At 36.8% G+C, this 16,373-nt stretch overlaps 1 protein-coding gene across 2 annotated transcripts in view; it reads left to right on the top strand.

Moving 5' to 3' along the window:
* The window catches only part of LOC135199171 (uncharacterized), a 99,395-nt gene extending 92,949 nt beyond the window's left edge, over positions 1-6,446 (top strand). Inside the window, exon 3 of one of the 2 annotated variants that reach the window (XM_064227063.1) lies at positions 6,183-6,446. In XM_064227063.1, the coding sequence (XP_064083133.1) occupies positions 6,183-6,202 (20 nt within the window). In that variant the 3' untranslated portion in view covers positions 6,203-6,446. Of the gene's footprint in view, positions 1-4,219 lie in introns of both variants that reach the window. The other variant, XM_064227062.1, reaches the window with a different exon arrangement.
* Positions 6,447-16,373: the final 9,927 nt, after the last annotated feature.

Below are 16,373 nucleotides of genomic sequence, written 5' to 3'. Positions count from 1 at the left end.
TAAGCCAAGGCTTGTCTCGATAGTAACTTGACCACGCCCATCTTGGAAGACTCCTTACTATACGTTTTCTTTGACATTTGAAATTGTCTAACAGTCCTCACTAGTGACATAGAAAACGGAGACATTTTTCCCATTTTGGCCAATCAGCTGCCAGCTTAGAAAACTTGAGCCCTTTGGGTCGCCTTCAAAGTTGGTAACCGACTGGCTGTATACCTCATGCTGGGGGCATTCCCCCCTCCGGGACATTGCAATGCTGGCTCCAAGGAGGAAAAAAAATGTAATTTTTCTTTTATTTTTATTTTCATGAAATTATTTCTTGGATTTAAATAAAAGACTGTCCGGTTACCCAGTAGTTTTTATTTCCTTTTTAATCTACAGTTTGCTTATACATATATGAAAGCCAACTATGACGTCACAACCTTCATTACAATACATGGCTTCTGGGAACTGAATGATGACGTCATCAAATACTCTACCTACATGGACAGTTCTTTGATGACGTCACAACTTTAAGTCAAATACTCATGCCCTTCTACGCGGGCAGTTCTTTGATGACGTCACTTAGTACTTATTTTTAATCTGCTTATACTAAACCCAACTATAACGTCACAACCTTTACTATACATGGCTTTAGAGAACGGGATAATGACGTCACACCTGACGTCAACAATATCCATTCAGGCCCTTCTACATGGGGATGTTCTTTGATGACGTCATATCGTAGTATTTACACTTAATATATTTTATACATAAGAACCGAACTATGACGTCACAACCGTACTAAATATGGCTTTATGGAACGGAATAATGACGTCACACCTGTGACGTCATGAAATATAAACATTCATGCCCTTCTACAGAGGCAGTTCTTTGATGACGTCATTTTAGTAGTACTTTTACTCTTTACTCTTTTTCCAATGCATCATATCGATAATATCTTTAATCTCGAGTTTTAATGGATAGTCCTTAACCATCTTATATGTATATGTAATGCAATACATTATTTTAATACAGATATTTTCCATATCTGTAAATAAACCCATGACCCAAGGGGTCATTGGCGAGTTAGGAGAGTGATCAATAGCCATAACAGGACGTAAAACTAGACCATGCCATGCAATGCTTGCAGTGGCCTGGTTTGCATTTATCTGTATCAACAATTCTTGTGAACAGGTCACAACACCTTCCATGGGAAGTTGGTGACCTATCACCTGTAAAGGAAACACATGACTTCCGAGTCATATGAATGTATCTATTATTTTTGTAATATACTGAGATAGCTATTGTCAGCTATCGATGCGACTCTCATGAAAAGTTAGTTCTCTCATACTTTCCGAACAGAGCGGTCATCTGACCAACCTTTCCTATACTCCTGTGATGGAGTTAAATAAAGTTGTTAAGAAGTTAACTCAGGAAGTTTGAGTCATCTCCCCAATTCTGAAGAAGAACAAAATCTACTTTATGTCACTTCGACGAGAAAGGGAAAAAGAACCACAATGCTTGCCTATCACAGTCGCAAGAATAGACATAACTGATCGCCGTCCTATACCATTGTAAGTGGTGGACCGAAGACAGTTACATATATACGTATGTTTTGAGTCAAAATAAATTTACTTAGGACTTAAGTGTCCTGGTCCTGACACTCAAATCCTTTGTTTTAGCCAGATGTTAACACCTTTAGCTCTCCTAAAAGCTACCGCTCTCTCTCTCTAATTAACTCTAAGTTATGCTGATTTTAATTTAAAAATTTTTTTTAAAGTCTCAAGAACCATTTATGAAAGACATTGTGACTTTGGCACGGCTTATGGTTTGTCTAATATATTAGAGAGAAAGAGAGAAAATTTTACCATGTTAGAATGATATGTTCGAGAGAGAGAGAGAGAGAGAGAGAGAGAGAGAGAGAGAGAGAGAGAGAGAGAAAACTTTACCACGCTACAGTGAAATGTTACACGAGAGTGTGCCAGAGGGAGAAGTAGAGAATTTTACCTCACTACAATGAAATACTATGAGAGAGAGAGAGAGAGAGAGAGAGAGAGAGAGAGAGAGAGAGAGAGAGAGAGAGAGAGAATTATTCAAAAAACACATACAATATATTTTTTAAAAATAAATGAAATTCGTTAAAACGAAACTTAACAATGAACTTGACAAGAAACATCTCAATCTCTTCTTAGTACTTTTCAAACATTCTCAGAAAACAGCAGTTATTTAATGAAATTTTCTAACATTCGATAGAGTAAATAATAACTATACTATCAACATAACCTTCAGTAGCTTTAAATATTTGGTCAAAACAAAACCAACCTAAGGAAGTGTTAGCCATGGTATTTATCCAAGTTAAGTTTGTACTGCAGAGGATAACTTCAATTCCCCATTACAAACATTCTTCCAACTCTTTATTTGAAGTGGTCCGCTAGTGCAAGAAAGACTTCAGCTATAATGGCCAGTCTCGTTCTGTAAAAGGAAAACCAACAGTAGACAATCTTCATGGAGAGAGATCTACATGAAGGTACCAAGCAAAAAATAGAAGGTCCCAATTACGGATATTTTTTTGTAACTAAATGAAATGTCCCCTAAGTGCTAAAAAGACTTCAGATACAACTGTCAGTTTGTTTTTACATAAGGAAAATCAACAATAGGGCATCTTTACACAAGGACATCTACATGTAAGCAAGCAAAAAGGGAACTTTTAACATTTGGGCATGGACCCAAGGGGTATCTGACGGTATATTATGAAAACCAAAGAGTACTAGACTCTCTGTACAGGTAAGAGCACTATGTAATAACATAGAAGCTTTAGGGAAGACTATAATAATGATATTATTACTCAGATGATGAACCCTATTTATATGAATAAGCCCACCACCACTGGCGCCATTCATTTGAAATTCAAGCCACAGAATATGGTGTTCATTTGAAATTAGTCTTCGGAGATGCTGCAAAGGAATAACAAACATGAAGGCATGTGGGGCTGCTATATGAGCAGGACCTGGTCTTAACAACAGAGACAGACAGAGGAGGAGGCCTGGATATTGGAGTGGCATGGAGAAGAATGAAATCAGTGTCAGTATAACCAAATTTATGGGTGAATGAAAGAGGACGAGGAGAAAATATCCTATCAGGAAAGTGACAGTGATGATGCTGTGTGAGAGGGGTAGTGCAGGACACGAAAAAGCACGAATCGAAGGAAACTGAAAAATATTTTTTCAGGAAAGCTTTTGGGCTGATGGCGCTCATAAAAGACCCACAAATTAGTAGACTGGGAAATGACAAAATGGCTGTTGGATGAAGGAAATCACATGGGAATGCCAGGATCAGGTGGGAATTCAGACAGAAAATGCACATAACAAACGAGCTTGGAAAGAGCTCTATACCCATTTCAAACCCGTACAGCAAAAACCAGATACAAAAACTAAATATGATGTTGAGTATGAGATGCTATGTTCACATTGATGATGAAATACAGATGGGAATAATATATGCTACTTTTCATGAATTAAGCAAAATGCTGATTTTTTCAGATTTCACGAACGCTCAATATAAAGTTACAAATTTCATTTATGGGTCTAATGACTAATTTGGAAAAAAAATGAATGCAATAACCAGTTTTGTTGGGAACCTCCAAAAGTCTGTGTTACTGTTATGTATACAATTCTTAGGAATCTAAATTATTTCTCAGACTTTTTCAATCAGCTGACATTCGAAGTAACAAGTTTTCGTGTAACACAACAATACGGTAATTTGGAAACGTAAATCCACAGTACGTAGTATGCCTGTTTGATTTTGTTGTTTAAACTTTATACAGCAGAAAGCTTTAGATGACCTGAACGGTCCTGCTTGTCAATTTCATTTAAATGACTGTGAATACGGTAACTGTATTAAAGAACCACGACTGACTGATTATACCTTAAGTAGTGTGGCAAAATCTGAAGCGTTAAACAACACTACATTCCAACAGTATGCCTTTTGCGTCGTGTTATAGTAGACGTTTATTCGTTATCTGACATTAAGTATATAAATTTTACAATATAGTTTGTACAGATATCCAAGTTTTAACTGGTGTCACTTTCCACGCCACACTGCATTGAAGTCAAGAAAGTACGCACAGGAACTATATCTTATTCAAAACTATATCTCATTCAACTCAGGAGGGAAAGGTTTCAACTTTTTCATTTCATATTCAAGAAGTTTTGCTTCCTACAGAGACTTGTTTCCTTTGCAGACTCACTGCTACAGGGCTTCTGGGTGAAATAAATTCGAAGTATTCTGAGGGTGTATAAAGCAGGCAGAAGATTATATATACACAACTAATGGGAATTTCTGCAAATCAGAAATACTACAATCTTGTAGAAACTATTGGAAGAATAGACCGCCGAAATATTTGTTAAGAAATCGTATAAATGAGGAACGTACAAGACAGGATCGCCCAGCACAAAAGAAAAAATAACTCATTATAAATGTCAAAGAGATCATAATCTTAAAGATACTATTAAAACTATGTTAGTAGTGTAAGATTTGTAGTCACGAGCTAGTGTAGTTTTATCAGGGTCAAAACAGTACCTATTGGTCAGCAAGTTTTAGTTAATCAGGGTCATAACGGTGCCTATTTACCAGCATGTGTTAGTTAATCAGGGTCATAACAGTGCTTATTGACCCAAAGTCGAGCATAGCTCGGCTTTGATGCTTGTAATTTCTAAGTAGCATCTTCAGAAGTCTTTTTCATAAGAGCTAGTTTGTGGTTGTCCAGGAGATATGTTTTATTATTGAAACCTACTACTGGTTTAATATTTCAGGATATATTTTTCTCGTTAATTTCTTCTAAGTCCAATGTATACATACCCGATAGCTTAGCTTTATTCAGGATGTATATTCTTTATTATACCTAGATGTCATAATATTATCTCAATCTTAACTAATGATCATATACCTAGAATTTTTATAAGTTCATGTTCAGCATGTTTCAGGATCCGTAGTTGCCTTGCTAAGGTTTCTTATCAGTCTAATATCTGCTGTCAGTTAATTCATTAGATGTCAATAGTTGATTTTCCGTTTGAATTTATCTATCAGCTATTAAGCAGATCATTGTTTTGTCGTTTATATTGTTACATTGAAGGATTCATAATTTATCTTGTGGTTGGCCTGTGTGTCATGATACAGGTCAGTTCTTTTGAACCTGTATTTCATCATCAATGTGAACATAGCATCTCATACTCAACATCATATTTAGTTTTTGTATCTGGTTTTTGCTGTACGGGTTTGAAATGGGTATAGAGCTCTTTCCAAGCTCGTTTGTTATGTGCATTTTCTGTCTGAATTCCCACCTGATCCTGGCATTCCCATGTGATTTCCTTCATCCAACAGCCATTTTGTCATTTCCCAGTCTACTAATTTGTGGGTCTTTTATGAGCGCCATCAGCCCAAAAGCTTTCCTGAAAAAATATTTTTCAGTTTCCTTCGATTCGTGCTTTTTCGTGTCCTGCACTACCCCTCTCACACAGCATCATCACTGTCACTTTCCTGATAGGATATTTTCTCCTCGTCCTCTTTCATTCACCCATAAATTTGGTTATACTGACACTGATTTCATTCTTCTCCATGCCACTCCAATATCCAGGCCTCCTCCTCTGTCTGTCTCTGTTGTTAAGACCAGGTCCTGCTCATATAGCAGCTCCCACATGCCTTCATGTTTGTTATTCCTTTGCAGCATCTCCGAAGACTAATTTCAAATGAACACCATATTCTGTGGCTTGAATTTCAAATGAATGGCGCCAGTGGTGGTGGGCTTATTTCATATAAATAGGGTTCATCATCTGAGTAATAATATCATTATTATAGTCTTCCCTAAAGCTTCTATGTTATTACATAGTGCTCTTACCTGTACAGAGAGTCTAGTACTCTTTGGTTTTCATAATATACCGTCAGATACCCCTTGGGTCCATGCCCAAATGTTAAAAGTTCCCTTTTTGCTTGCTTACATGTAGATGTCCTTGTGTAAAGATGCCCTATTGTTGATTTTCCTTATGTAAAAACAAACTGACAGTTGTATCTGAAGTCTTTTTAGCACTTAGGGGACATTTCATTTAGTTACAAAAATATCCGTAATTGGGACCTTCTATTTTTTGCTTGGTACCTTCATGTAGATCTCTCTCCATGAAGATTGTCTACTGTTGGTTTTCCTTTTACAGAACGAGACTGGCCATTATAGCTGAAGTCTTTCTTGCACTAGCGGACCACTTCAAATAAGGAGTTGGAAGAATGTTTGTAATGGGGAATTGAAGTTATCCTCTGCAGTACAAACTTAACTTGGATAAATACCATGGCTAACACTTCCTTAGGTTGGTTTTGTTTTGACCAAATATTTAAAGCTACTGAAGGTTATGTTGATACGTATAGTTATTATTTACTCTATCGAATGTTAGAAAATTTCATTAAATAACTGCTGTTTTCTGAGAATGTTTGAAAAGTACTAAGAAGAGATTGAGATGTTTCTTGTCAAGTTCATTGTTAAGTTTCGTTTTAACGAATTTCATTTATTTTTAAAAAATATATTGTATGTGTTTTTTGAATAATTCTCTCTCTCTCTCTCTCTCTCTCTCTCTCTCTCTCTCTCTCATAGTATTTCATTGTAGTGAGGTAAAATTCTCTACTTCTCTCTCTGGCCCACTCTCGTGTAACATTTCACTGTAGCGTGGTAAAGTTCTCTCTCTCTCTCTCTCTCTCTCTCTCTCTCTCTCTCTCTCTCTCTCTCTCTCGAACATATCATTCTAACATGGTAAAATTTTCTCTCTTTCTCTCTAATATATTAGACAAACCATAAGCCGTGCCAAAGTCACAATGTCTTTCATAAATGGTTCTTGAGACTTTAAAAATTTTTTTTAATTGAAATCAGCATAGCTTAGAGTTAACTAGCGAGAGAGAGCGGTAGCTTTTAGGAGAACTAAAGGTGTTAACATCTGGCTAAAACAAAGGATTTGAGTGTCAGGACCAGGACACTTAAGTCCTAAGTAAATTTATTTTGACTCAAAACATACGTATATATGTAACTGTCTTCGGTCCACCACTTACAATGGTATAGGACGGCGATCAGTTATGTCTATTCTTGCGACTGTGATAGGCAAGCATTGTGGTTCTTTTTCCCTTTCTCGTCGAAGTGACATAAAGTAGATTTTGTTCTTCTTCAGAATTGGGGAGATGACTCAAACTTCCTGAGTTAACTTCTTAACAACTTTATTTAACTCCATCACAGGAGTATAGGAAAGGTTGGTCAGATGACCGCTCTGTTCGGAAAGTATGAGAGAACTAACTTTTCATGAGAGTCGCATCGATAGCTGACAATAGCTATCTCAGTATATTACAAAAATAATAGATACATTCATATGACTCGGAAGTCATGTGTTTCCTTTACAGGTGATAGGTCACCAACTTCCCATGGAAGGTGTTGTGACCTGTTTACAAGAATTGTTGATACAGATAAATGCAAACCAGGCCACTGCAAGCATTGCATGGCATGGTCTAGTTTTACGTCCTGTTATGGCTATTGATCACTCTCCTAACTCGCCAATGACCCCTTGGGTCATGGGTTTATTTACAGATATGGAAAATATCTGTATTAAAATAATGTATTGCATTACATATACATATAAGATGGTTAAGGACTATCCATTAAAACTCTAGATTAAAGATATTATCGATATGATGCATTGAAAAAGAGTAAAGAGTAAAAGTACTACTAAAATGACGTCATCAAAGAACTGCCTCTGTAGAAGGGCATGAATGTTTATATTTCATGACGTCACAGGTGTGACGTCATTATTCCGTTCCATAAAGCCATATTTAGTACGGTTGTGACGTCATAGTTCGGTTCTTATGTATAAAATATATTGTGTAAATACTACGATATGACGTCATCAAAGAACATCCCCATGTAGAAGGGCCTGAATGGATATTGTTGACGTCAGGTGTGACGTCATTATCCCGTTCTCTAAAGCCATGTATAGTAAAGGTTGTGACGTCATAGTTGGGTTTAGTAAGTAGGACAAATCTAGGAGTAAAAGTAATACCAAGTGACGTCATCAAAGAACTGCCCCTGTAGAAGGCATGATTGGATATAGTGAGGTTGTGACGTTATAGTTGGCTTTAGTATAAGCAGATCAAAAATAAGTACTAGGTGACGTCATCAAAGAACTGCCCGCGTAGAAGGGAATGAGTATTTGACTTAGTTGTGACGTCATCAAAGAACTGTCCATGTAGGTAGAGTATTTGATGACGTCATCATTCCGTTCCCAGAAGCCATGTATTGTAATGAAGGTTGTGACGTCAAAGTTGGCTTTCATATATGTATAAGCAAACTGTAGATTAAAAAGGAAATAAAAAGTACTAGATAACCGGACAGTCTTTTATTTAAATCCAAGAAATAATTTCAAAGGTAGAGGAGGTTAATCATGAAAATAAAAAAAAAAATTATTTTATTTTTCCTCCTTGGATCCAGCATTGCAATGCCCCGGAGGGGGGGGGGGGGGAATGCCCCCAGCAGGAGGTATACAGCCAGTCGGTTACCAACTCTGAAGGCGACCCAAAGGGCTCAAGTTTTCTAAGCTGGCAGCTGATTGGCCGAAATGGGAAAAATTCTTATAAATGCTTCCCCTGTGCTTTCTCAAATGTCTGAGTTTTCTATGTCACCAGTGAGGACTGTTAGACAATTTCAAATGTCAAAGAAAACGTAAGGAGTCTTCCAAGATGGGCGTGGTCAAGTTACTATCGAGACAAGCCTTGGCTTCCGTTCACTCATATGGCTATGGTTTTGTACTTGGGCAAATGCTTGCTTGACGTGGAGGGTCTAATGAAACCGCAGAGTTTTATCTGGAAGCATAATGGCTAAAATACTTCCATCAAGATTCCAGTTTTCTGTGGACAGCTAAGAATAAATCTACTGATTGTAAACATACACACTGACATTCTACTTTCCGTTTTCATTGAGATTTCGAAGCCTAAAGTGTTTCTCTGAAGTCTTCTTAACTAGAAAATGGGTCTTTTAGTATAATTGACCCTCATAGAAAACAGGAACTACTAAGCAAAAGACGATAACTATAAGTGTTTAGCTGAAATTTTTAATACTGCAATGATCCAATTTTCTTAAACTTTTTATCATTAAATAAAACGGTTAGCTTCATGTTGAAGGCATTCTTTCTATAAAAATTAAATGTGCATAAACGTTTTATAGATTGTAATAAATCAGTAAAAAATGCTGTAAAAATCTCCAAAATCACATTTGCTGCATTTTCCTATTTTATGAATGTGCTTACTTTATATTTTCAATAAAATTTCGCATCCAAAAATTATTTTAAGTGTACTGCTTATTTAGAACAAAATTTCTTGATTTGGCGTGCTTTTTTTTTGAAATTTACGTTATAATTTCGTCTACTAGATTTTAAAAGAATGGAATATTCATTTATATTCTCAGATGTCTCCCTGAACAAGAGAAAGAGAATTACAGGAATTTAGCAAATAACCCAAAGAAAATCTAATTAACTTTATTTTACTTCAAATTACAAGCCATCCTCCAGTCTTTTGTTGCAACAAAAGCAATCGATTACATCAAGACATACAATCTCTTCAAAAGCAGACGAGTGACTCAGACCCCTTCAGGTGGAACAAGTGTCCCAAAATAACCACTTCGTCTTATAGGCCTAACACCATTCAATGTAAGTGATTGAGTCAGGTAAATGGTCAGAGACTTGCATAGCTATAATATCCTCCTGCCCCGTTCTTCCTCCCCCAGCAGGACAGCAGGTCGGACTAACGTCGCCTTCACCGTACACGTGGACCACCAGGCCAGTTTAGGTTCTGTGAGAATATCTTACAAAAATCCACTCCATTGCCAGGTATAATTAGGGAGGAATGTCCAGCTGCAAATTGGAACATTCCTTCGGGTGTTTTGAAGTTTGGATGTCATTTTAAATTTTTTTGCTTCCAGTTCTAACAAGACTTCGAAAAGCAATTTTGTATTTTAGATTTTAAAAAGTCGTTTCAAATAGCTCATCAATTTATTGACAATAAAAGTTCCTTTTTGCCTTGCTTATCAGAATTGGGCTACCTGACTAAATCCTGGCTAATAATGAAAACTGCCCTTTGATATGGCACATGACTATATTAAGATTACTGTTTCACATACTAGAACAGAGCTACAATGTGCCAAAAAACCATAACTTTGCATTGATCATCAGTAGTACAGGGCTACAGAATAATGGACATTGCCTTTTCATATGGACCGTTACGAATCACAACCAAAGTAGGAATGCTGGTTACGAAAAACTTAATTAAAGTTAAATTCTTTTAATTTTGACCTTATTCCTCAAGACCTGCCTTTAAAGTGCTAATACCGAACTTCAACTCTTAATAAATTATTATTATTATTTTAGGTTTTAGGAGACGCTTTTTTGACATTTTGTCTTATTCTTGAAGCAGTATTCATCTTTATAAATAAAATTTTTAAGATAACACTGAACCTCTCATTTTGCGAGTTCTATTTGACGAAAAAAAAAAATCACCGGAGCTGACATACCTTCCAGTACAAAAAAAAAAAAAAAAAAAAAACGAGCCGACACATTTTGTAGACAAATATCTCAATCGGACTGACTGCACCAAAAAAATCACACTAGATAAAAAAAAGAAAACTGACGAACAGCCACCGACACGTAAAGAAAGCACAAACCAAATATTTTAGGCAAGTCTCTACATCCTGGGCAAAACCAACTCTGGCTCTCACGCTGACAAACTTTGTAGACAAATGAACTTAAGTTTCTGTGGAAAACATATCGCCCACATTAACAAACCAAATGAAAACTCCTGACAAAATGAAATGTGCTAAAGGACTTCCTGACAGAAAAAAAAAAGTTAAATTGAAATACTTTGTAGAAAACTTGCATATCAATATATTTTCACTATCTAATTATTTCCAATCAGAACAAAACCTCCCTTGAATCAACAGAATCTTCTTTTTAAAAAAACTGTTTAAATAACACTTCCTTGGAGAAAACAACCTCGGAATTGATAACACTTTCCAAGCAAAAATCTTAAAATAATTATCGTAATGGACAAAAATCACTCAAGTAAAACTAACACTTACCTACAAAGACATATTTTATGCCAAGCCTCAACCAAAATAGACGACCTTTCCAGGTAGAGACGATAAAAAAATCCCTGATTTTGTAATGGCCTGTTTTTGGGGCAAAGTTTCCAGAGCGTAAAATTCACGAGATATAAAGACATTATAAGCAAGTGACTCATGACGCCTGGGAACAGCTCTCCAACTAATAGGTATCCTAATTAAAAAACTCTCCCAAACAAGAATATATACTTCTTGGCAGAAAAATAGCAAACTAACAGACTTCTAGGGCACACAAAATAACAGACTTTACAGCCAAAACATCATACTTCATCGCAGACTTTCTTGCCCTCCTCCCCAAATCACGAACTACTACATTTTCTAGCCCCAAAAAATTCTAAACTGATATATTTTCTACATAGAAAAATACAAACTAGCAGGACCTCTAAGAATAATCAGATGATATAACTAACAGACTTCCGGCAAAAATGACAAAGTAATAGACTTTCTAGCAAAAGTTTTAAGAGACACTAGACAAAAGCCCACAAATCCAGACATCTTGAAAACTATAGCATCAAAGTTACCAGATTCTGTGAAAGGCACAACCATTAAAGTTAACAGTCTTCCTGAAGAAAAAAAAACACGACAGACTAAAAGCTACATGAAAGTACAAGCAACACGGAAATTTTAAATAAAAATATGGCATAAACTGCCTGAATTACTTCATGAGAGAACATCTGAAAATGGTGTACAATGTAAGCCCCAATGTATTACAAACCAAGTAACATCCTGCATGCAAAAATATCAAAAGCAGACTTTCTGAAAGCAATATAACAAGGAGAACCAAGGACTAAGTTTCATCGAGCAATTGACTTTCTCAAAGTGAAGGTATCCCTCAATGACAGACTTCCTGAAAAAAAAGTGCCCCTACCAACTCCCCGAAACTTTAGACAGTGAAATATGAAAGTATCACAGACAAAAAAAAACTTTCTTAAACTACCATACACCAAAAGACACTCTAAACCAAAATCTGAATCTATATTGATCTTTGACCAGTATTTTTCCTGATCCTGGACTCGTTTTAGAGCCCAGAAAACTTCTGTGCTTTGTATCTCCTGTATTCAGATGATATCAAAGATGATGGATCCTAATTCTATCAAACACTAAAAGAGACAGTCCCAGATTATCACAAGTAAGGCCTAAGACTAAAATTCCAGGTCAACACACTGTCTACATCTTCAACACCAGTATCCCAAACTAACTCTGAATTACACACTCCATTATCATAAACCAGTTTTTTTTTTAAATGTCTACATAATGTACCTTCCACAATCACTATCCTAATCCTGTACACCAATATCTACTCTTACAAACCGAAAAATTAAGTACAACCCTCAACGTTAACCAAACTTATTCTCGGCATTACAGTAGTTTAAAAATGCTAACCTTCGCTCTGTCTTGTAATCCAAAGCTTTACGATAATGGAACAACACTTAGAATTTCAAGGCATCACGGGCAAGGGCATGATTAAACCATCAAGTGGCATCCAGAAAGGAAAGTTTCACATTACTACAAAACAGGAAATTTCTAACCCACATCATGACCCAAGATCAAAGATCAGGTATACGTATCAACTGTAAAAATATGTTGACATTCTAGTGAAATTCTCAAAGGTACCATGACTCACGAAGACCTGCTTAGTAAAGTTCTGGAGCAATGAAAAGACTACAATAGTTATAATCTGAATGTTGGTACAACATCAAAATCAAGTCTAACCACATATTCTCTAAGCAATAAAGTGGGCCAGACAATATTCTAAAGTACTATAACGCATCTACTTATGCACCTCACACCAGGGAAATGCACCTCCGGTTCTGAGAGACAGAACAAAGCTTTGTAAACTTCACGTCAGCGATATGTCTCCAGTTCCGAGAGCCAGCATAAACCTCTGTAAACTTCACACCAGGGATATGCACTCCAAATCTAAGAGCCAACACAGGGCTCTGTAAACCTTACATTAGTGATATGTATCTCTAGTTCTGAGAGCCAACACAAAGCTCTGTAAAACCTTACATCAGGGACTGGATTCTCAAATTCTGAGAGCCAACACAAAACTCTGTAAACCTCACCTATGGGACTTGCATTTCCAGTTCTGAAAGTCAGCATAAAGCTCTGTAAACCTCACATCAGGTATATGCACCTCCAAATTTGAGAGTCAGCTTAAAGCTCTGTAAACCTCACATCAGGGATATGCAACTCCAGTCCTGAATACCAGCACAAAGCTCTGTAAACCTCACATCAGGGAAATGTATCTCTAGTTCTGAGAGAAAAGAAAAAGATCTGTAAAACCTCAACAATCAGGTACATGCAGCTCCAGTTCTGAGAGCCAGTACAAAAACTGTAAACCTCACACGCCAGGTACATGCATCTTCCAGTTCTGAGAAGCCGGTATAAGGGCTCTGTAAACTCTACGTCACCCAGGATAAGTATGCCATCTCCAGTTCTGAGAGCTGGTGCAACTGCTAAGTAAACCTATACAACACTTTCTCCTGTATAAATACCTAATTTGAGGAAACCTGTCAGTGTAATGGTTTTTACAGAAATAAAAATATGGAATTGTTAGTCCATTATTATATAAAAAGACCAGATTGCTTGCAGGAATGTGATCAGAACTAGAGACGCTAAAAAGATGACGTTATACAATAAGTATGTAAGCTAAGATAACATGCCGTCACCTGTAGTCCATTCAATTGTTTAATAAAAACTTAGTCCAAGCCTCCCATGCTTGAGACCAACTACCCCGACCTATTATTCAAAACGGCCTACGTGATCTGTAGCGTGTCGCAGTTCGATTGTGTGTTCGTTATGAAACTTATGTCATCTGATAGTATTGTTCATATGGTTTCGAAACGACTGTCTGTTCCTTCATACTTGTTTAACCAAGAGATGGTAGATCAGGCAGAACAGAGTTAGCTATTCGTCATTAGAAGACCTGTGTACCTCTTTAACCTAAGCGTTTTATCAATGTACGAGGAATAGGATTAGCCATGCATCATTGGCAGAAAAGCGATCAAGCTATCGGTCATATGAAGACTTGCAACGATCATACCTGATCTTCATCAGCGTAAAACTTCAGAAGAATATACTATTTTTTTTCTTTTTAATACCTTGTGTTTTCTAACCAAGAACCACACCCGAACCAGAGTTTAACACATCGGTTCGTAGGAAAATTAATACCGACTTCGTAAGTGATCTACAAAACCCCAAGCACTCCATTGAACGATGGAAGTGCAATACCGAACCAGACTTAGCGGGAGTATAGATTATCGCTAGTCAATTAACATTACCTCATCAGGCAGGGCGCCTTATCATACAAGGCACCAAAGCCCTAATCAATTGGTGGGGTCCAGAGGACCCAGAAGAAACTCTACAACGTAATACGAAGAAAAAACAGAATCAATAAATCAATGAAAGTCAACGACGACGAAAGCAGCAGATTCTTCCAAGTCAACCTAGGTATCATCATTAGTGAGCGACTTCCCGGTAAAACAACAAGATTCGTCAAGCAACTTAGTATCATCGTTAGTGTAATAACTTCAAGAAACAAAACCGACATGGGACCTTTTCCTACGGCAAACGGAAGCTTTGTCCTCGTCATTAGAATCATTCAAGAAAACAAAAAATTCGTTTAGTGAGCGTTTCCGGCACTAGCAAAAACAACCAAAAGAAGCGCGTCTTCTGACAGCATCGGATTTTTTTAAGGGCTCGAATCATCGAAACAACGCGCCAACGGGGGGGAAACTGAAAGCCAAACCAGGTCGTCCGACTAAAATAGAGAAGGAGGGACCAAGGCCAGGTGGGTTCCCCGTTATCGGAACACCGTGACTTCCCACAAAACAAGCTAAGTACCAATTTTTATTTCATTTGGAGTAACTTTTCAGGTGTTTCCTTTACAGGTAGAATTTCGTTATTCCCTGTGGGGGCTGAAGTTACGAGGCATTCTTAATCTTACTTTTTTACAGAAATTAGCTACATCATTGAATTTCGCTACTGGAGACTTTTTTATCTTTGAAGTGTTCCTGTTTCCAGAAGTTTCTAACTGAAATAAAATCATAATCATACTATACTATGTTAATTTTAATCAATTTTGGTTTGGGTGATTATTAAGTGCCCTTACCGTGACAAATCATATTAAACCAGCGTAATTGCGTTTACGCCGCAGATGGACGTCTGTATTTATACAGATGCATGGCAATATGGGTCGTATTAAGCACCGTAGTGGATTAGAAAACACCACAAAAAAACAAGTGGAACACCAGTAAAATCAAATTATAATAAATTAGATGGTAACACTATTTCGGGTCTTGACAATAAATGCTCCTTTGCAAGTCCCGATCGCAGTTTTAGCCTTGAGTTTTTTTTTGAGTTATATAAAATATCGAAACCTTCAATGAACTCAAACTTAACTTTAAAAATATGGCTGGTATTGCAAGGAATAACGAATTTGCTGGATAAAAATCCTTTCAAAAAACTTTTGTTTCATCAGGCCTAAATGCGCTGACCAGGATCCCTCAGCATCTTTCAAATTTTAGCAAAGAATGAAGGTACAAACAGTTTAATATTGTATGCAGTAGTGATAACCCTTGTCTTAATTAGTAATCGCTCAGTTTCCATAATAGTTCGTCATTCATTGCTTTATTACGTAACCAGCAACATAATGCTAAACAAAAACACACAATACGTTTGCCGGATTGGTAATAAAGAGAAGGATCCTAATTATTACAAAAAGAAATTAGAAACAGTAGCACCGTTCAGAATCAAACCAAGCCAAACTTCGGTGACTGTGTCCACCTAGTCAAAGCGGATGAAGGTTAGTTAAATCTGCCGAGTTTTCAAAGCGAAGCAAATTCCACCACAAAAGCGAACTCTAGCAGAGTGGGGAAAAGCGATGTTGGTTCAATAAATCATACCGATTATCTTTTTTGAACCTAAAAAAGGATTTTTCCTATGAAACACACGACCGTATCAAGTAATCAGAGCCGGTTTTCGTTTTAATTTTAATTAATACATCTTAATTACAAGTTATTAATAAATACTGGTGGATTAAGCCCCAACTTGTACGCGGCCGGTTAAAAATTAAAAAAAGAAGAATTCTTGTTTTATTCTTTCTTTAATACACGTAATATCTTGTATTTACGGACTCACCCGTCTGGTTGTTCGAACTTCCCTAATGAGAAAGTCCGGTATAAGCGAGCGTTTACAGATACCTCTA

This window comes from Macrobrachium nipponense, chromosome 25, assembly GCF_015104395.2.
Source record: "Macrobrachium nipponense isolate FS-2020 chromosome 25, ASM1510439v2, whole genome shotgun sequence".
Classification (NCBI taxonomy): domain Eukaryota; kingdom Metazoa; phylum Arthropoda; class Malacostraca; order Decapoda; family Palaemonidae; genus Macrobrachium; species Macrobrachium nipponense.
This window is presented reverse-complemented; position numbering and strand designations above follow the sequence as displayed.